The 20,009-nt window shown below is 45.6% G+C and overlaps 5 protein-coding genes across 5 annotated transcripts; 2 read left to right on the forward strand and 3 right to left on the reverse strand.

The window, feature by feature from the left end:
- Positions 1 to 282: 282 nt before the first annotated feature.
- Positions 283 to 2,907, forward strand: V865_008327 (uncharacterized protein; the record flags this gene model as incomplete). The annotated part of the gene is made up of 3 exons (XM_066232063.1): positions 283 to 885; positions 974 to 2,189; positions 2,264 to 2,907. 3 exons carry the CDS (start codon positions 283 to 285, stop codon positions 2,905 to 2,907), a joined length of 2,463 nt encoding a protein of 820 aa, XP_066088160.1.
- Positions 2,908 to 3,178: 271 nt separating this feature from the next.
- On the reverse strand, positions 3,179 to 4,686 carry V865_008328 (uncharacterized protein; the record flags this gene model as incomplete). The annotated part of the gene is made up of 7 exons (XM_066232064.1): positions 3,179 to 3,339; positions 3,409 to 3,488; positions 3,560 to 3,756; positions 3,845 to 3,937; positions 3,996 to 4,109; positions 4,210 to 4,418; positions 4,485 to 4,686. 7 exons carry the CDS (start codon positions 4,684 to 4,686, stop codon positions 3,179 to 3,181), a joined length of 1,056 nt encoding a protein of 351 aa, XP_066088161.1.
- Positions 4,687 to 5,203: 517 nt separating this feature from the next.
- V865_008329 (uncharacterized protein) lies at positions 5,204 to 6,883 on the reverse strand (the record flags this gene model as incomplete). Its single annotated transcript, XM_066232065.1, has 9 exons — positions 5,204 to 5,311; positions 5,397 to 5,556; positions 5,621 to 5,724; positions 5,808 to 5,942; positions 6,004 to 6,113; positions 6,188 to 6,289; positions 6,367 to 6,484; positions 6,564 to 6,723; positions 6,807 to 6,883. 9 exons carry the CDS (start codon positions 6,881 to 6,883, stop codon positions 5,204 to 5,206), a joined length of 1,074 nt encoding a protein of 357 aa, XP_066088162.1.
- A 296-nt stretch (positions 6,884 to 7,179) lies between these two features.
- V865_008330 (uncharacterized protein) lies at positions 7,180 to 9,846 on the forward strand (the record flags this gene model as incomplete). The annotated part of the gene is made up of 17 exons (XM_066232066.1): positions 7,180 to 7,328; positions 7,384 to 7,446; positions 7,497 to 7,521; positions 7,577 to 7,624; positions 7,683 to 7,733; positions 7,792 to 7,854; positions 7,959 to 7,964; positions 8,026 to 8,129; positions 8,189 to 8,324; positions 8,382 to 8,447; positions 8,501 to 8,639; positions 8,706 to 8,793; positions 8,848 to 8,900; positions 8,961 to 9,223; positions 9,278 to 9,474; positions 9,544 to 9,621; positions 9,681 to 9,846. 17 exons carry the CDS (start codon positions 7,180 to 7,182, stop codon positions 9,844 to 9,846), a joined length of 1,695 nt encoding a protein of 564 aa, XP_066088163.1.
- Positions 9,847 to 10,265: 419 nt separating this feature from the next.
- Positions 10,266 to 19,794, reverse strand: V865_008331 (uncharacterized protein; the record flags this gene model as incomplete). Its single annotated transcript, XM_066232067.1, has 30 exons — positions 10,266 to 10,594; positions 10,669 to 10,852; positions 10,927 to 11,086; positions 11,160 to 11,929; positions 11,994 to 12,377; positions 12,432 to 12,520; positions 12,582 to 12,822; positions 12,879 to 12,997; positions 13,060 to 13,865; positions 13,926 to 14,114; positions 14,171 to 14,186; positions 14,241 to 14,272; positions 14,329 to 14,696; positions 14,751 to 15,068; positions 15,121 to 15,272; positions 15,328 to 15,481; positions 15,538 to 15,752; positions 15,805 to 15,838; positions 15,892 to 16,058; positions 16,112 to 16,232; positions 16,283 to 16,647; positions 16,712 to 16,895; positions 16,945 to 17,416; positions 17,474 to 18,347; positions 18,398 to 18,509; positions 18,564 to 18,632; positions 18,689 to 18,865; positions 18,922 to 19,162; positions 19,223 to 19,445; positions 19,506 to 19,794. The coding sequence occupies 30 exons, from the start codon at positions 19,792 to 19,794 to the stop codon at positions 10,266 to 10,268; spliced, it is 7,854 nt and encodes a 2,617-aa protein (XP_066088164.1).
- Between the last annotated feature and the right edge of the window lie 215 nt (positions 19,795 to 20,009).

Raw genomic sequence — 20,009 nt, forward strand, 5'->3', positions numbered from 1 at the left:
TCCTTGTTCTCTTGGCATCTCGACTTGCTTGTCTTCTTGGTCAGATCGCTAAACCATCTCAAAGAGCAGCATTTACAATCTCGTCTTCACAAACTTCAGCCTCGGTCACATCCAACATCGAGGCTTATCCAAATTATAGCCGATCTATCGGATCTAATTTGACATTGATCATCGACTTCATCTCTGCTTTTGCACTTCACTTCGCCTTCGTATCATCAGCACATCATAGACATACTAACATTCTATCATCTTGCCTGCACCACATAGACATACCCAGTTGACATGTCCCTGCGCTATCGAGCGATCCGATCCCTCTCTTCACCACGTCGTCTGACAACCCTCAATCCCCCTCGACTGGCATGTAACAAACTATTTCTCAGTACAACATCTCGACTAAATCGGAATCCACAATCTCAAGCTGCTCTTGCTACCTCTCCTGCCCCCTCAACATCATACGAATCCACATATATACCCCCTCCTCCTCTATCAAGTACGCCAAGGGGTGATGACGAAGCTCTGAAGGCGCATTTCGACCTACCTCACCCTATCACCACTTCCACCACCACCTCTTCATCAGGATTATTTACCTTCCCACCTCTCACACACCCCTCATCGCTCCGCCCCTTGACCGAGAGAACGCTCGTACAAGCAAGTGCGATCGTCGAGCGAATATGTGCTGCCCCTCTAGACCCATCAGGCAAAGAATTGCGATTGGTAGTAAAGAATCTGGATAGATTGAGCGATGTCCTATGCGGAGTGATAGACATGTGCGAGTTGGTTAGGAATGTACACCCGGACCAGCAATGGGTACAGGAGTCAGAGAGGACATACGAGGTGCTGTGTAGTTTCATGAATGAGCTGAATACTAGTAGAGGTTTATACGAGGTGAGTTGTCACACGAGTAGGACGACGCAGAGTCACACTGCCTGCAAAACCCGTACTCGGGACGATGCTGATTCTGTGATATCTTCAGTCTCTAAGCAAAGCCGTCTCATATCCTCATCCCAATCCACTCACTTCTGCCGAGCTCAAAGTCGCTCAAACATTCTTATCAGACTTTGAACGATCAGGTATCCATCTTCCTCCAGCTGTCCGTCAGAAATTCGTCTCCCTTTCTGACTCCTTACTGTCCCTTGGTCGTACTTTCCTATCCTTCGCATCCAGCGGTCCATCTACCAAACCACTCATCGAATTACCCGAACCAGACAGGTTATTAGCTGGTATGGGTTCACAATTCATCGACTCGCTCCCCCGTAAACGACGAGGCGGAGCCGCATACATCGTACCGGGAAGTTGGGAGGCTCAGATGATTTCACGCTATGCTCGAGAGGGAGAAGCAAGAAGGTTGGTCTACATAGGTGGGATACAGAAAGACCCAGAGAGGGTGGAAGTATTAGAAGAGATGTTGAAGAAACGAGCCGAACTAGCCAATGTCCTAGGAAAAGAAACTTGGGGTGATGTGACATTAAGTGACAAAATGGCTAAAAATCCTCAAAACGTCTTTGGATTTTTGGATTCTTTGGCAAAACATCATAAACCTGTTGCAGCCCTGGATGTGGGTATACTACGGAGATCGAAGGCTACTACTTTAACTGGAAACAATTACGATCTCAATTCCACATCTGTTCATCTACCACCGCTGAACGCATGGGATAGAGATTACTTTGCGGAGAGATATCTATCTACCTTGGCTCCCACTTCTAGCTTACCGCCTATCACGCCGTACTTTTCCACTGGAACTGCCCTGATGGGATTATCTAAGATATTCAAAAAGTTATATGGGATATCGTTCGTACCCCGTTCAGTGGACAGTGGAGAAGTATGGCACGACAGTGTGAGAAGATTAGATGTGGTAGATGAAAATGAAGGAACGATAGGTATAATATATTGTGATTTATTCTCACGTACGAACAAGCCACCTTCAGCGGCTCATTATACTGTCAGATGCTCACGAAGGGTAGATGACGATGACCATGCGGGAGATGGTCTACCGGCTGGATGGGATGAGAAATACGGTGGAAGAGGATTAGAAGTTGATGGAGAGACTCTGAAAGGGAAAGAAGGGAAATATCAATTACCCGTTGTGGTTCTTACTTGTGATTTTGGGAATGTCGATGTTGGAAGACCAGCGTTGTTAGGTTGGAATGATCTGGAAACGCTTTTCCATGAGATGGGACATGCTATACATTGTGAGTTATGGATGAGGTCATATCGCTCAAATGGAATCCTTTCGGACTATGGCTAATCTCTCATGCGATTGTAGCGATGATTGGTCGAACAGAATTCCATAACGTATCTGGTACACGTTGCGCCACAGATTTCGTCGAGCTACCTTCAATTTTAATGGAACATTTCGTCTCTTCACCCGAAGTACTATCATCTTTCGCTTCCCATTATCTCACCAATGAACCATTACCTATCCCCCTTATCGAAGCTCACCTGAAACTCAATCAATCTCTCGCGGGACTCGAAACACACGGACAAATCTGTATGGCACTCTTAGATCAAAAGTATCACTCGTTGAAACATAACCAAGAGATCGATTCAAGTAAGATATGGTTTGATTTGCAGAAGAACATAGGAGTGATTCAACCTATTGAAAATACAGCTTGGCAAACTCAGTTTGGACATTTATACGGATATGGAGCGACTTATTATTCTTATTTGTTTGATAGAGCCATAGCAGGTAAAGTATGGAATACTCTATTTGCGACGCCTCGACGAGGAGGAGAAGGGGTGTTAAGTAGAGATGGAGGTGAGATGTTGAAGGATAAATTGCTCAAATGGGGTGGAGGGAAAGATCCTTGGTTGATGATTGGAGATGTGATTCAAGGTAATGAAGGGGAGATTGTAAGTAGAGGTGATGAGAGGTCGATGAAGGTGGTAGGAGGATGGATGATCAAGTGAGGTTGTGACCCCAGTTGAACATCTGAATAGAGACGGGAAGATACGATGGTGGACAGAAAACAGATGGTGTGATGTAGGAACAGAGAAGATACCTGTCTATACTCATACGCATGTCTTGGTTTGATATATATCATTTCCTATTACAATCAATCCCACAGGCTCGAAAATACGTTGTAGCATATAGTAGTATATACCACCTTTTCTCTTCCTAGATATAGACAATTCATACATACGGATGTAAGGTATATCATGTAAGATACATATCACAATACTACACTCTTACTTTCTTTGCTTTCGCATTATTCCCCTGCTCCACATCTGTTATATCTGACAATCGCTTCTTATTACTGGGCACATTTGAGTTATCGCTATCGTCTACAGGCGGAACAAGCTTGGGTATTGACATGACAGCTTTGAATGTTTTCCTCGCTTCTGCAAAATGTCATTCACGCATCAGCCTTGATCACATGCAAGGGAAACATGAAGATGAGCTGGACGTACGAGCACGTAATAATACATTTTTGGTGGTATTGGAAATTGATTCCTTAGCAAGATTAGATGGCATACCTATCATCGTTGCTCTATAATATCCATATCAAAATAGTATACATCAGTTCAGCTGGGCATCAAGTTCTGGACATTGCACACTCACAGATTAACAATATCTAAAGCTCCTCTCAGACCCGTCGAGGGATTTCCATTAGGTCCAGAAGAGAGGATGACACCTTTCCCGCCTGTTATCCTGATTACCTCTCTGGCGTTCGAGAGGAAGTTTTGTCGATATCTGCAAGAAGTCTCTAGGGATGTAGCGGAAGGAGGGTATAATGCTGGAGAATAGAGGAGCTCGAACTACATAATGAGAAGGCCACTCAGCATATCTATAAAATAACTTGTGTATGCATATAACACCTTATCTTCAAATCCCCGCTAGACTTACCACTACGCCATTCCGCTGAGCCTGTCTCATCTGTTTCCAATTGAATCTAAAAGTAAATGGTCTCTCATGTAATGGTAGGGTAATGATTGATATCTGAAATCTCGCACAATTCAGCTCAATCTCTTGAGCAATCAGCAACGACGTGACTTACCTGATTGGGTCCAGGATTGGATAGATCTGTACAAGCAAGTTGAAAAGCTTTCTCACTTGTTGGAGCTACACTTAGTATGTCGTAGTTTTTTAGGGTGTTTGTATTTTGACTGGTCTAGGTGTTGGAAAAAAAAAAAACCATCAGCTTATAATCCTTTGCACTAAGATCATTCAATTATGCCCCAGATGGTAGAATTGTAGGAAGTGCGGCTCACCAATGGATGTACCCTATTATCATCCAACCTCATATGATACCTCGAAACCTGTACCAACGGCGTTTTACTTGAACTACCACTTGAACTAGCATAGGAGGATGATCTAGGATCAAGATTTGGGAACGGCAATCCACTCGAGAATGGTGAAGGTATAACTTGGTTGGAAGGTTCATTTGGACTGATAGTCAGTCCAACCACAGAGTATCCCACTATATATACACCCATCAATACCTTTTTTTTGGAAATTGATTGTTGAGGAAGGCAGACAGGCTTACAATGGCCTGATAAAGCTACTTTCTTCACGAAAACTTCTCTATCCCTACTTTCAATACCTGACCAACAGTCCTTCTTCACCGGCGTAGGCGTAGAAGGAGTAGGTGTAGGAACGGCTTTCCCTTTCCCCTTTTTGCTTTTCTTACTTTGTCCGTCATCGGTATCGGGAGGTAAAGGGAATGGAAGATATAGGTCGAAGTACATGTTTTACCGGGTATAGGAAAGTCGTCCAGTTCTCTTGGAGCTTGGGTCCGCGATAGTCCTTCTGATCTCTTCACAAGACTTGAGAGTTGTGGTCTAGCTATATTTTGTTGATAGTTTGCATGTAGACAAAACAAACGGACGATATATCGCTCGAGCAATTTTGTGATTCCAACATTTCTACCAACTCGGTGGAGGTGAAGCACCAAGATGTCGAAATTTGATTCCGTCGACAACGTACCAGCCAAACAGGACCTCGTTTCCGGGGGGAGACGCAACGATGGATGATTGCATGCAGAACATCGCTGAAGTAAGTCAACAACAATTAGTCTCCTTCACACGGAGAGTTCAGAGATGGGAGAAGTAGTGGCGATGATTGTTCTGTTCAAGTTGATTGCTACTCAAGCCATGTGTACCCTCATATCTGAGAGCGAACGGACAAATCTATGGCCCGAGACGAAAGTATAAATCTACATGGTCAAATAATGTACAACGGATGATAATAAAGACAAAATGCTACTTAGGCGGGTCTCAACCTGACCAAAACATCCGCTACCAATCCAGGGACATCGTTGGATCCAGCTGCTATACCCACCGATTCCGATATGTCTAAGTCGCTACCAATGAGCTGTAATGGTATGGATCATCAGCTAAATTCCACGCAATGGTATTGTGACAGGGAGCTAGGCAACCAATCGATGCATCCCACTCACCCGTGCATCTGCAAATCTCTTAGTGACTTCATCGAAAATCATAGCCAATGTGACTGGTCCATTGGGCACATCGTATTCCATATGCAACTCATTATCTGATACAGCTTTGACCAATTTTATGCCTAGCAATGAGCGGTAGAAAGACATTGAGGATGAATACCTAATATAAAAATATGATATCAGCTACTGTCCGAAAAGGTCTTCACCGATGAGCAGCTACTTACCATCTACAGATTTCATCAACCTTTGTATCTCCCGCTTCCCTACCTTCTCGCACTTCCTTCGCTCGAGCTTCTTCCCTTTCCCTATCCCGACTCAGACGCTGAACCTACACGATGTAAAGTCCAGCTCAGCTCTCTGCCCCTCTCTCATACAGTTTTCGAGCTTGAAGAATTCGATAACATCGCTCACCTCCTTAGCAAATTTGGCAACTTCCTCCCTGGCAATATCAGTCTGATTCTGAGTCGACGAGATTGCATCTGTCAGTCTTTCCATCTCGACAATTTGAGCATCGAGAGTTTCATTGGCTTGCGTAGTCGTCATTCTCTATGAAAGGTGTCAGGTGGCTGTTTCTCTGATTCAAGAAGAGAAGGTCAAGGAGGCTAACATCTTCAGGTGGATGAGTAGCCTTTATCCTCGCTAACTCAAGTTCCATATCCCTTATCTGCTTTTGGAGTACTTGCGCCTCTGATAATTTGGTGGAAACCTGTTTGTGCTCTATTCGAAAGAAGACGAAAGGCAACATAATCAGCTGGTCATCTATGATCGCCATAGTTCTATCTCAAACTAACTTTGAGCGTTATCCTCAGCCAATTTGACCGTCATACTTCTCATATCTTCAATAGTCGTTTTAGTCTCTTTGAGAATCGCTTTCTTCTCCGCATTGATCCGTTCTAAAGAAGCAAAGGAATCTCACCGATCAGCGCCGGTTCGCATACTCACACATGGATTGAGAGAATCATGTACATACCTCGCTCTTCGTTCTCCCCTTGTTCTACCGTAGGTGGTTCCTCGAGCATTATGGAAGATAGGAAATGTCTTTTCGCCTCTTGTTCGAGATACGTAAATTTCAGTCGTCCGAAGTACTCCTATACAAGCAAAGACGTATCTCATCAGCGGCCTCGTACGACGAGCCACCTGGCTGAGGCATTAGAGGAGGCAGCTCACCTTCTGGGATTCCATCTCTTCCCTCACCAAGATGGGATTATTAGGATCCAACATCATAGCTGAATCGTTACTGCTCAAGGTTACATCCCTTAGAGCCTTCTCTTGGAATCGATCTCGATGCTGGAGAATATTGAAGCCGGCTGATACTTCGTTTGTTATCCTACCAGTATATAAGTCGTTGTCAGTATATTCGTTCGACTTGGCCTAGGAAAGCAAAGGAGGGCAGAACATTACTGGACTTACTGGTCCACTGCCTGATGTAAGCTTGATCCGCCCGATGTAGACGGGAGCATCATCGATGAACTTGCTACTGCTGCCATGATGGAATACTGCTCGCGATTAGGATAGGATGTACACCATTGAAGATAGAAGGAAGATGGCAAAGGTGGGATGTATTTGTTTACACGTTTCCCGATTCTCATCGTATCGTCGACACGCGACTGTCTTTTACGGAGATTCACCACATGTCCGCGTAGGGGAATGCGGAGTGGAGGTTGAACGATCGATCTACAAGCTACACAAGGAAATGTTGACATGACCTTCAATGCGGAATGCATATCACATCAACAGCCACCAACACCACCCACGAACAAAACTACAGCTAGGACCAAAAGAAATGACCACGATATCCAAGGCGATAGCATGTCATGTGCGACTCCGACCTTCTCACCCGAATGATGGAAAGACCAATCCCGGTAGTATAAAGATTAGTGGGAATAGTATTGAGGCGTTGAACAAGGAAGGGGACAAGAGATATCATTTCGAGTGAGCTAGTACACTTGTGTCTGCGATTCAACAGCTCACTATCCCTTGATGGCAGTCTTGATAAGTGTCACGGCCAGACCATTAGCCAGGAAGAGGTGTTCGATAGCGTACGATCCACGTGAGTTTGATCGCCTTTAAAGGCTCGTTGCCGCTGAACATGCGACTTAGCATCGAGCAAGCCTACAATGGCCAGGTAAGCTTCAAGACCTACGAGACATGAATGATAGCTCACACAAAGATGATTCTAGAACACTACGATCTTCACTTACGGAGTGACAGGCTCAGGTAAAACACATGTAAGCTTGACTCCAAGCACTTCACAATCGCGTTCGCATACCTAACACTACTTCACAGACTATGCAAGGATCCAGAGAAGACCCAGGGATTATACCAAGGACTGTGCAAGTGAGATTAAGCATCACGTAACTGGATAGGCCTCCAAGCTCACCAATCATCCGTTCAGGCAATCTTTCGCAAACGATCAGCGTTGCGTTCATCAACATTGAGCATTGCTTTTTCTTACGTAGTGAGTAAGACACTTTCGCTTGTTGAGTTTTGCATTTGATCTGATTGTCGTTGTATGGTAGGAAATTACTCAAAGACGAGGTATATGATCTCTTAGGTGATCAGTCCGAGGTGAGTTGGCTCTTGCTTTCATCATATTGATCCATTGGGTTACCCTCCCTCTCTGTAATAGCCACAAAAAAGGGATATAAGGATGTCAGCCGAGGGGCTGAATATCATTCCAGATCTGATGGTACAACCTATCAACTCTGTGACAGAGTTTGAAGTTATATACGAGTGAGTCGCTCACCGACTGTACATCCTTCTTCGTATTGTTAATTGACCATATTTTGTAGCGCTGCCGCCAAAACACGTAAAACGGCTTCTACCAAGCTCAATTCGACCTCATCTCGATCGCATGCCATTTTAACGCTCTATCTCCATATACTGGAAAATAATAATCCGTCAAAGAGAAAATGCGGTAAAATCTGTGTAAGCTACCCATCTCTTGTGTGTGATCAAGGGATCTGCAGCTTACCGTTTTCATAGTTGACGGATCTTGCTGGGTCGGAGAACAACAATCTCACAGGAAATGATAAAGAGCGAATGCGAGAAGTGAGTGGTAACACTTAAAAATGTGTATTGACAATGTTGACACACGATGGTAGAGCTCTGCTATCAACACATCCTTAACGACCTTGGGCAAAGTGGTAGATGCTTTGAACCTGAATGCTGAGAGGGGAAACCGAGATTCGGCGGGAGTATTCGTCCCATACAGGGAATCGAAGCTGACCAGATTGTTACAAGGTACTTGAGACCAGCTGTCCTCCGGTAACCTTGTGCCAACATAGCTGACTCCTTTTGGATGTTTAGATGCTCTTGGAGGTAGTTCTCAGGGATTGTTAATCTGCTGCTTAGCTCCTGGCGAGAAGTTTGCTAGAGATACCATCAATACTTTACAGTTTGTTACTTCCTGAATGTTAGTTGGAAGTAGCTAATCTTCCGAGTTGACCAGGTTCGCCAAAAAGTCCAAATCTGTGGAAAACCGATTACTAGTAGCAGACAATAGTGAGTAGATAAAGTAGTACCTTGTAGTCAGCTAATGGTCTTCATACAACGTGGGTGCAGGTCAACGAAGAGCTTCCGCACCTCTTCCTCGCGCTATCAAGCCGATCAATGCTAATGCAGCTTTCAAAGTGCATGTCGCATCCAGACAGTCTGCACCAACACGCGGTCGAACTGCCCTGTCTAGTATTTCAACTAATTCCAGACCAGCGAGAACGATGATGGGCAGAAACCAGACCGGAAAAGAGAACGATCTGGGTGTTCTCGTCAAGCAGGAGAAGATAATGGATATCAAGGGTTTGACAGATGAGCAGCTCAATCAAAGGGTTCGTCATCTATCCGGCTAAGTCTTTCGTTGTTGAGCTAACGGTCTCGTACAGATTCAAGAGATTGTCAGTCAAGAGATAGAGAAGGAGAGGAATGACCCCTCCATCACAATTCAATTGTCAAATGTCGTTTTCGAATTGCCTAAAATTGAAAAGACGAGAGAAGACACTGATGTGGACTCCTTATCGGCTGAAGAAAGAGAAACAAGAGCCAGAGTGCTCGTTTCCCATGCTAGAAAATTACATCATAGGTATGTCCAGCTACTGTATCAAGCACTTCCATCATAAACACAATGGCTGACAATTCCTCCAAACTTCAGGGGCGATGTTCAACAAGCTTTATCGCTCTACAAGAAAGCTTACGAGTACGTACCGACCAATAAGAAATTATCTACCAGGTGAGCTACAATTAGAAGTTCTTGCGCGGGAAATAGCTTATTTGGAATGTGTGATTTAGAATAACCGAAATACAACTTGCTCTAGAAGGTATACTACCTCAAGAACCGAAAGTACCCCAACAGAAAGATAGAATGATGGGAAGCGGGATGAAGAGATCATTTGGACATTTAGATAATCTTGCTGATATCAGTCAAGAATCACCGATTAAGAAAGGGAAATGCTAATGCAACCGTAAGGATGAGATGATCATGAAAAGATTACAAAGAATAACGATCCGAACGACACGAACAAGATTGAAATGACTTATGGTGGAACCATTGAAAGATTGTGTAAATATAACATTGTATATAATTTATTTCGACTTTGGTGTTTGTGATATTACACTGCTTTTTTTTGCTCGCTGGACTTCTGCGACGTTACTGTACAACATCGCTCGGCTTATTGATCATTGGTTTTGCCTCATCTGTATATAATTGCTGTCAGTTTGTATACCCCATATCTCCAAATATCATGATCATACCTGGCCAACGTTCATGTACAGCATCTGCGTTATATCCAAAAAGCATGTCTTTCATTTCCATCGGGGTATTAATGCTACTATAATCTAATTTTGGTATATACATATATACTTCAGTCTGATCTATTACCTCAACAAAGCTTGTACCTTCTCATCATCACCTGCTCTTCCCTTCCTTAACAACTCTCTAGATTCTCTAGCAGGTCTCTGTATAGACGGACCACCTTCACTACTCGATATGGACAACATCACTTTCCTCGTTATATCCTCTATCACATCTAATTCATAAAACGTATCGGGCGTTTCCTCAAGGATGTTCAATATCATCAGACTTGTTAATGCTGTGGGCTGATAGTCCGCCGAGGCCAAAAAGGTCTTTACTATACTTTCGATTGAGGGTGGATCGCTAAATCCTAATCCGGAAACTATACGTGATATCGATGTATTGTAATTTTCTATCGTTCATAGAGACGCCAGTATCAGTATCACATTACCTGTATGCTCGAACAGTCTTGACTTAGGAACTTACCATTCCTTCCTGCTGTGAATGCCTCTTCGACCAGCTCTAAAATTTGAGCCTTGGCACCTGCCCCGATGTTCTTTCCTGCGCTCTTACATACAGCCGCAAGAGCGTTAGCCATGGAAGGTGCAATTTCGTTGTCACCCGATCGGATACCTCCTATTAGCTCGGTAATCAATGGATCGACACGAGGCTGACGGAGCAAGTCAACACGATCAGCCTGGAAGTCCGGAATTGTGGATGCATAGGTTACCTGAGCCTACTCACCTGATGTTTCATCAATGCACCAAGACCAGCAGCAGCACGATTCCTGACCGATACAGCCGCAGGGTCGGATGCGGATTTAACGAAGGTTCTCGTAAGTTGAGGGTGGAAGGGTTTAACCAATTGAGGCACTTCTTCCAGTAATACTGTAAGAGTTATCAAACTAAGATCACATCACGCCCGACCTGACATCAGCTGACTGATCATTCTCATGAGAAGATAGGAAGTACACTTACATCGCAGATTTGATTTGAGGGGCAATAGCTTGACCTGAAATTACACGGATCAAAGGACCAGTCAATTGTATGATATAAGGTTTGATGGCAGCTTCGCTAGTCCTCTGTACCAATTCTCCTATACCCAAAGCAGCTTGTTCTCTCTGTTCTTGCGTACCACTCAACACACCAGCCAGCAGGATTGGAACGATCGATTGTACACCTTTAGGTCTAGAGAAACCGGGAACCGTTCGACCTGGTGCACCAGAAGATTCGATACTCCTTCTTAAGGGAACGACTAAATCTTCCAATTCATCTTTATCAACAGTCTTGACGAAATGTTCCAAAGCTTTCCAAGCTGCAGTGACGACTTCTTCCGTCGAGTCGTCAAACAAGGTAATGAGGATCCGGATCCAATCAACTCGGTATTCAGTCGTATCAGCTTCGTTGACTTGACACATAGTTCCGAATACGTCACATGCGGTAGCTCTTCGTACGGGGTTAGGATCTTTGGCCCATCCAATAAGAAGCATTTCCAGTAGGTGTATACCATCGGAATCTTCAACTGAAGCAAGCAATGATTCGATGGCGGAGTTGAGCTCGACAAGGACTTCTTCGTCCTTCTCCTTCTCGAGCGATTTGACCAAAGCGCCCAACACCGTGTCGAGTCGCTTGTTGAGAGCTGAACCAGCCACTTTGACAAGCTGACCCAGGGCTCGTGCGTTGAAGGCCGTGATGGGCTGGGCGATGAGCGTGGGGATGAGGACAGGGAACACGCTGTTGGCTCGTACCTGTAAGATACAGTTTCGTTAGTTTATTCCAGTAGCCTCAGTGTCAAGTCACAATGCAACTGACACTCATAACCTCCTGTAAGGCCTTCAAAGCCGTTTCGGAAGTCTCTCCCGGGTTTCTCATAGCTTCTAATAGCGTAGGGATAGTCTGATCGATAGCTTTTGCACCCATGTAATGCTGCATGGCATCGAAGGTCCGAGCGGCAGCACTTCGTACGGAAGGTTCCGGATCGACCAAGGCGGTTCTGACTGACGAGATTATAGTATCCTCGTGATCTTGGATAACATCTTTGTTGGTAGCGGCCATAACATCTGCGAAGGCCAGACAAGCACCCTCTTTGCTTCGAGCATCGGGTGATGCAATAGCCTTTTGTAAGATAGGGATGATCTCGCCAAAGATGCGTTCTCCATTCTTTCGACATAACTCGCCAAGAGTTCGAGAAGCGGTCTGTAATGGGTCGCAGTCAGTATCCAGCTCATCAAGTCTCTATCTATGACTCACCTCTTGTTGCTCGACTTCGGGACTTCCCAAAAGCGACATAATGAGCTGCATGAGTACAGGTAAGATCTCTCTTGTGGTTCGTGGAGTGTCTGGGGGAAATTATATACGATTAGTATATTGACTGATTAGAACCACTTGAAGAAAGCTCACTTTGCACAAGAGCTTTCCAAATGTGGATGGAAGCTTGTCTGACGGTGGACACCGCATCTTGACGAACAATGTACAGTGTCGCCAGTACCCTGTCTCTTCTCTCCTGACCAAGAGCCTCGAGAAGGGCTTTCCTCGCCACATCGGCAGATTGGGCCGGAGCTTCGTCCTCTTCCAATTCGACCTTTCCACTTATACCCGTGACTCGGTACAGGAGTTCTCCGGTAAGTGAGATAGAGGATTGCTACGGTCTATATCAGTACCTATCCTGTGATAGCGTTGGGCGTTATTGCGACTCACTCTGATCCTCCAAGATACGTCGATCATACCCTTCTCCAATTCCGGTAACAGCAAGTCGATAGCTTTCGAAGAGTAGTTGGCAATGATCATCTTACCAGCACGCATAGATGCTTCTCGTACTGCAATCATGCAAAATGTATCAGTGGAATACTGGTATACTTTTTCGGAGATCTACACTTACCATATTCTGAATCATCAGCCAGACCATTGAGGATAGGAGGGATGACTCTACCCAAATGAGGAGCGAATCGATGACCAAACGTAGCAGGCAAGTAAACCAGGAGAGAGATGAATCCCTCTCTGACATATGGTCTTGGACTTGCTGTATTTGTGATAATTTCTGGTAAGAGTCCTTCCAGCTTCTCCATACCCAGACCAGAAAGGACTTCCGATAAACCTTGAGCTGCACCTTGTCGGTCCACTCCGCTGGTGTCCGATCGAAGGGTTTGTAACAATTCGTGAACGAGATTGGGGAAGTTGGTTTCACCCAATCTCTCCACCAAAGTACCTAGCGATTTAGCTGCAGTCGCTCGCGCCTCAGGAACAGGATCGACAAGGACTTCATGGACCAATGGCATGAGCTCGTTCAAGTACGGTACCAAATCACGGGTCTCGGTGAGTGACGCCATGTTACCGACGATCTGAGCAGCTTTTCGTTTGGTCTCGGATGATCGCTGTCGCAAACCACGATCTATAATGGGCATTACAAGAGCAAGAGAAGGAGCGTCGAGGTAGTGCTCAAAGGTGGTCTTGAGCAAGGTCGATAAAGCAGTGTTGGTCCTGGCTGTAGGATCGGCAAGAGCCTTCATCAAGGTATTCTGAATAGACTTGACTTCAGGGTTGTTGAGCACTTCGCCGAATCGTTTCAAGCTGGTGTTGGCAGCTGATTTGACCTGTGCGTGAGCGTCGTTGACCACACCTGTGAGGTGAGGGATGATGGTAGGCAGGGAGAGGGATAACTGTCGAGGAGCACAGAACGCCATAGCACTGCGAAAAAAAGGTCGTTAGCTGATCCATCATGCGAATACAGCTGTAATTCTAGCTCACCCCAATAACTCAATAGCCCCTTTCTTAATTCTCCATTGCTTCTCTTCCAGAGCGTCAAGCAGAGTAGGCAGCATCAATTTGACACAGTGACCGGATATTTTCGACATGATGACCTTCGAGGCATCTTGGGTGGCCTCTCGTACCTCGCTGTTACCGTCACCAAACAAGGCGAGTAGCTGTGGTACAAGTCTGCAAGAAATCGTCAGCTCAAGCTTCTATCTGACATTGCAATAGTGTCGGCTTACTCAAGAATGTAAGGTTCTAAACACCATTGTCAGCTATGTTAAGTAACCCACTACAAATGGATCGACTTACCGAAGACTTTGCCAAGCGTAGAAGTCAATGTTCTACCAAATGTAATCATAATTAGCTGCGATCGCTCTATGATATGATTTATACTCACTCATAAGCAAACAGTGCACCTTGTCTACTCTGATAAGCACTCTTGTCTTCACCCGCTTCTTTCAGCTTGTCCATTAAGTCGTAATCTTTCAAACTCTGTAAGCCTCTTCCTTTCACTATTCCCGCAAGACCATAGGCCGCTCCACGCCTAGCAGCGTATTTGGCACCGGTAGTCAACGTAGAGAACAATCGATCCACGAGATATTCAACTTCTTCCTCTGACATTCCAGCGACCAGAGGGGGGAGGCAATCCGCTACGGCCGATTGTACAAGCTCCGATGGGGTGTTCAGCGCATCCACCAGTCGATCGACTACTTGTGGGATACGTGAATCTGATGAATCAAGATGTCTTGCTAATCTACCGAAAAGCTGTGTGAAGAACTGTCAGTATTGCGGATAGAAACCACCACAGCTTTCACTCACGATGACAACAGCTTCTTTGATATAATCATCAGTTTCCGAACTTGGGGTTGCCGAGCCCAGATAATCTTCGAACCGCTGCATCAACCCAGTAACGGCTTCACCACCATGTATATCGATGATGGATATAGCTGCGTTGAGCATAGTTCGTCGGACTTCTGAATGTCGATCACCAAGAGGTTCTTGCTTGATCAGGAAGTCAAATATGGGGGAGATGAGGGTCGTCGAAAGAAGCGGGGCGAGTTTTTCAAGAGCAGTAGCAATGGCAACTCTAGCTTCCCAAGGGTCAGGTCGATTGACAGTTTCGGGGATGACCATACCCTATAGTCATATTGTCAGTTTGGCCTGTTTGCTTCGCACCATGTGGACTTACAAATCGATCATACTCTGGTACCAGCAATTTGGCTTTCTCAGCGTAGAGCTCCTGCAGTCCTCGTATAGTGGGTTCAACTTGATTAGGATGTTGCTCAGCACCTTCGGACAAGGCTCGGGCACATCCAAGTCTAACAGCAGCACTGCCGTGACCTGTTCAGAGCGTCAGCTGTCTGAGTGAATTATGATTAATTATAGGCAAGCTCACTGAGGTAGCGCAAAAGCGAGTTTAGGTATGTCTCTGGCAGATCCAGACCATTGTCTTCCCAGATATGTAAAGCTAGATTGGCATTCTGTTCGTCATCATCGTGAATAGCAATCCACAATTCTTCCGAGTAGTCAAGCTCAGTCAAATCGAAGGGCTGTCGTTCAACCATCAGCATCGATAATTCACATATTGAAGATGAACTTTACTCACCTGCAATGCCTGCAAAGCAGCATTTCTAACATTCGAGTCTTTTGACAAAGTACCAGCGATCATTTCTGATATTTCAGCGTGAGTCGCGACATCTTTGATAGCTGCACCGAGATCGGCAAGAGCGGAAGCTGCGTCTTTAGCGAGTTTGGAGTAAGTGCCAATTACATGTAGCAGATCCCGGATAGTTTGTAGTCGAGGATAAGCGTCGTTCGTGACTGTGAACATAGTCAGCAAGTCGAACGACTGGAATGGTTGATCATTACGTACACTCTCCTACGCAAGCGGCGATGATATTGACGACCTGTTGTGAAATTGTCAGCTTATTCATGGGATATCGGAACCTGATAAGCTCACCAAGATCAGCTGCTCTTGCGCTTCATCACTTTGAGGAGACTCTGTCCCAACTCCCCCTTTCGATACTACCTGGGTCAAGAGTAGACTAGTCAAGGAATATGTCGTACTGTCCAGAGGAGTCTGTTCGGAAATGAAGTGGATCTGATGCAGTAAACGCGTGACGAGTTCTGAGCACACAAGAGATTAGCCGGAGTTCCGTACTTAGTATAAGCTGACCTACCTCCCACTGGTTCTTCTAAGTAATCTTCAGCTACTAGAGGAGCTTCATGACTCCTCAAGATAGCGGCAGCCAACATCCGTCTCGTTTCACCCAATCTCTCCGCAGCAAGAGTTCCGAGACCCTATAGATCCATCAGCCATGGCTTAATGACATGAGATAAAGACAACTCACAATGAACACTTCAAACGCCCTACCATCCACCAAGAAATGCCCAGCGCTGAACACACTAGCCAGCAGTAGTTTGGCCATCTCGTCTACATGCTTACTAGTCTCTTCTGACAGACTGTTCGTAAGAGACGCAACGAGCTCCACACCTCTTCTCAAATGCCCTTGTACTTTGGCTATCTGACTTCTGACCTCCGCTTCCTTGGCCAGCTGGGCAGTGACAAGCGCTTGATCCTGTTTCGACAATTTACCACCTATCTGAGTGGACTTCTTCTTAGCTAGCGAATCTCGGATCTCCTGTTCCCATTTCTCGGTAGCGTAATCTTTTCGGTTCTTATTTTCCGGTCCAGAATCTTTCTTAGGGTTCAGTACTAAGAACGATTGCAACAGTCAGCATTTAGCTCTCATCGATCCCACGACTTTGGTCCGACTCACCATCCACAAATAGCTGATCTGCGGGTGTGGCCCAGATTCCTCGTTCTTCCAATCCTATAAAATCCAAGCTAGCTGGATCAAGGTCTTCACGCAGCCTATCGAGGATTGTGGTGGCATAGATGGAAGGAGCGATGAAAGCCAGAGTCGTGACAGCATGGTAAGCAGCTTCCGCCAATCTCGGATCCTACCACGACATCAGCTTATAGTAGAGTTGATGCTTGAGAAAAACTCACCTCTGGCGGTGTTCCCGCAGCATCCCACAGGTTCTTCAATATCCTGTCCTTCTCATCAACGGCAATCACAGCAGGATCAAGTCCGAGGCCTTGAACCAGGCTGATCCATGATATTTGAGCTTCAGGACTGATTTCCGGATGATGAGCAAGGACTATATAATCGACTGCTAAATCCTCTAGAACGGGCTTGTCCGTTTCGGGGGATGCAACGAATATAGCTGAGAGCAATCGTCCGATATCTCGAGACTTAGAGGTGACGGTATCATCGTCTTCGGCTGAGACTTTGAGCTTCGATGCTGCTTTGCGCTCATCGTGCGATCTCAACCATGATTTCAAGGCTTCCCTGAAAATACGGCTAACTTGCTTAGGGCTCTTCTTCACCAAAGAGGATACGACTGATAAAGTCTCTCGACGGATCGCCGTAGATTTGCTTTCCAAAGCGAGGTGAATGAATGTGAGACCGATTGCGATCCTGTTGTCGAAATGTCAGCTCTTGTCCCCATTCATGCTGAATGATGGGTCAACTTGCCTAGCCGCACTGGTATTAACCTTGGTTGCCGAGGATCCGACTATACTTTCTAAAGACCTCAAGAGCCATTTCTCATCTTCCTCCGCTGGTAACTTGATATGCACTTTATCATTCACTAAGAATGAAGGTTTGGGCGAAGTAGCCAGAATGCCCTCCAGAGCTGGACTTCCAGTCAGCTTGGCCGCGGCTGGCATGCCGTTAAGCGGTCCAAGGGCCAAAGCGAGAGCTACATATCCTTCTAAGAAACCACCTGCATTAGCTGGTAAGCATGCTGAGGCAGCTTTGAGGTTGATTTCCAACGCTGGAGCAAGCAGCCCTACCAGCTTTTCACCTTCGACCGAGAATTGTTGACCAGCCGACTTTACGGTCCAGATAGCTTCTCCTATAGCGACTGATAATCCTCGTCGAGTAGGTATCTTGGTCGAGTTGAGATCTTTAACCAAAGCGGAGCTTGCGGCTGTTGCGACAGCTTTATTGGAAGTTAAGAGATGCGCGAGGTGAGGGGTAAGAGCAGAGTTAAGGGCGTGGAAAGCAGGTTCATTGCCTTCTTTGGCCACTAATCCAGGTAATATATCGACGACTATGGATGATACAGTATCGGAGGGGGTGAGTTGCGACGCCATGGTGAAAAGGATTGCACGATGTTCCGGGCTCGCTGTTTTCCCGGTTTTAGGCAAAGCGAGGATGTCGGTTGCGATTTTCGCTTGGACTTTTTCGTCATTGCATCGTCTGAGTATAGCTCGCATGAGAATGACGGATTTGGCTCTCGTCTCGGCATTGGATGACTTGGAGGATGACAAGGTGGAAGGGACGAGTTTTGCAGGAAGAATCGGCGATATATCGTGTGGACAGGTCGTAAGCAGATCCGCAGTGACTATGAACACAATCAGCTTAGGCAGCATAATGAATATACATGTAGCTTACGCTCGAGAGCATGTTCCGGCGATCTCAATAGCATCTTCTCTGCTGCAGGTATCAACCTTTCCACCAAGATATCGTAAGTAACGAATTCCGCCAAAAATTCGGATAGAGCCGTCTATATAAGATGTCAGCTTGATTCTGAAGCTCACATTTAAGAAATTGATCTTACAGAAGCATGTCGCGCAGGAGCAGTCTTAGAGCTCAGTATGTTTGTACTGTAGTAGGTGATGATGGCATCCTGAAAGAATATACTCATCAGATCAACGTAGCTCAGAATATTCTTGGTACACCCACCTTCTCCTTTTCAACTATTTCCCTGCCATCCTGCGAGTCGCCTTCTTTCCCTTTTCCAACTGGTCTAAGCCTGAGTGCTACACCTATAACATGTGATATGAGGACAGCCAATCGGGAAGGGACAGATGTGGATCTTGTAAGAAGAGAATGCAATATGGCAGGAAGAGCAGGTCGTAGCTAGGCATGAGAGAGGTCAAATCAATCTGTATTGCAGTCAATGACAATGTACTTACCTCTCTCAACACTCGCCATGTCCTTATGCCTGTTTTCTTACGCATTCGAGCTACTCTTTTGGCATAAGTCATTTTGTCCTGCGCTAAACTCATAGCATCCAGTACTAAAGCTAAGCTCAACAACAAGTCCTGTCCTTGGCTAGAAGTGACAAAGGTCTCGGCAGGACCTCGAGAGATAGCAAGCGTGTGAAGAAGGGATAAGGTGAGGAATAAATAGGCGAAGAGGGTTCGAGGAGGGATACTGATCACCATACGATCAGCATCTATGTCAGTAGTTGGATTGTTGTTTGGTAACGCTTACACTTTCGTTGGGTTTGCTGCCTTTTCCACCTCGATAGTAGTCCACTTGACAAGCTTGTCACCAAGCTTTAACCTTCCCTCACTACCTTCTGGAGCCTTCTCATCTCTTTCGACTAGCTCTTGGAGAATCTGCACCACATCATCAATGTGATCCGTATCCGTGAGTAGAGGAATACAGGATAGTATCGACGTCATAACAGCTGGTACCTGTGAAGATGGAGGAGCTGCAGACTAGAATCAGCCAAGGGATCTCATATGCAGCCGATACTCGATATCCAGCTTACATTGGTCTGAAACGTAAAGATATCTAGCAAAGAAAGCCCTTCTCCTCTTCTTACTTCTATCCATTAATGAAGGTCGTAACTTTGGTCCTATCGATTCCCAATCCACCTCCACCTCTCTCTTCCCCTGCACATCAATTCGTTCATCATCTTCATCTACTTCATCATCATCGTCTACAGCTCCATTAGGTCTACCGTCAGCTGATACTTCTGATTCGGACTCGTAAGCTTCTCCAGCATCGGTTCCGTCGTTCTTCTCAAGCCACGATCCGACCTTTGTTTGCGCGGACATGCCGCTCTGGGCTTGCAGCTTTCTATGGGTGTTCTTTGGGACCGGAATCTTGAGACTATCTATCACTGGGTTGGATTGATAGGGAAAGCAGAGGTGGGTGATAGGTATACAAGGTGATGATATAGGGATATAGGTGTCTATGCTTTGAGATTGGGAATATGATGAATGTTTGAACTTGTCAAATTCAGGACCAACTCATTCGATGATTGATTTGG

This window comes from Kwoniella europaea, chromosome 3, assembly GCF_036810445.1.
Source record: "Kwoniella europaea PYCC6329 chromosome 3, complete sequence".
Lineage (NCBI taxonomy): Eukaryota > Fungi > Basidiomycota > Tremellomycetes > Tremellales > Cryptococcaceae > Kwoniella > Kwoniella europaea.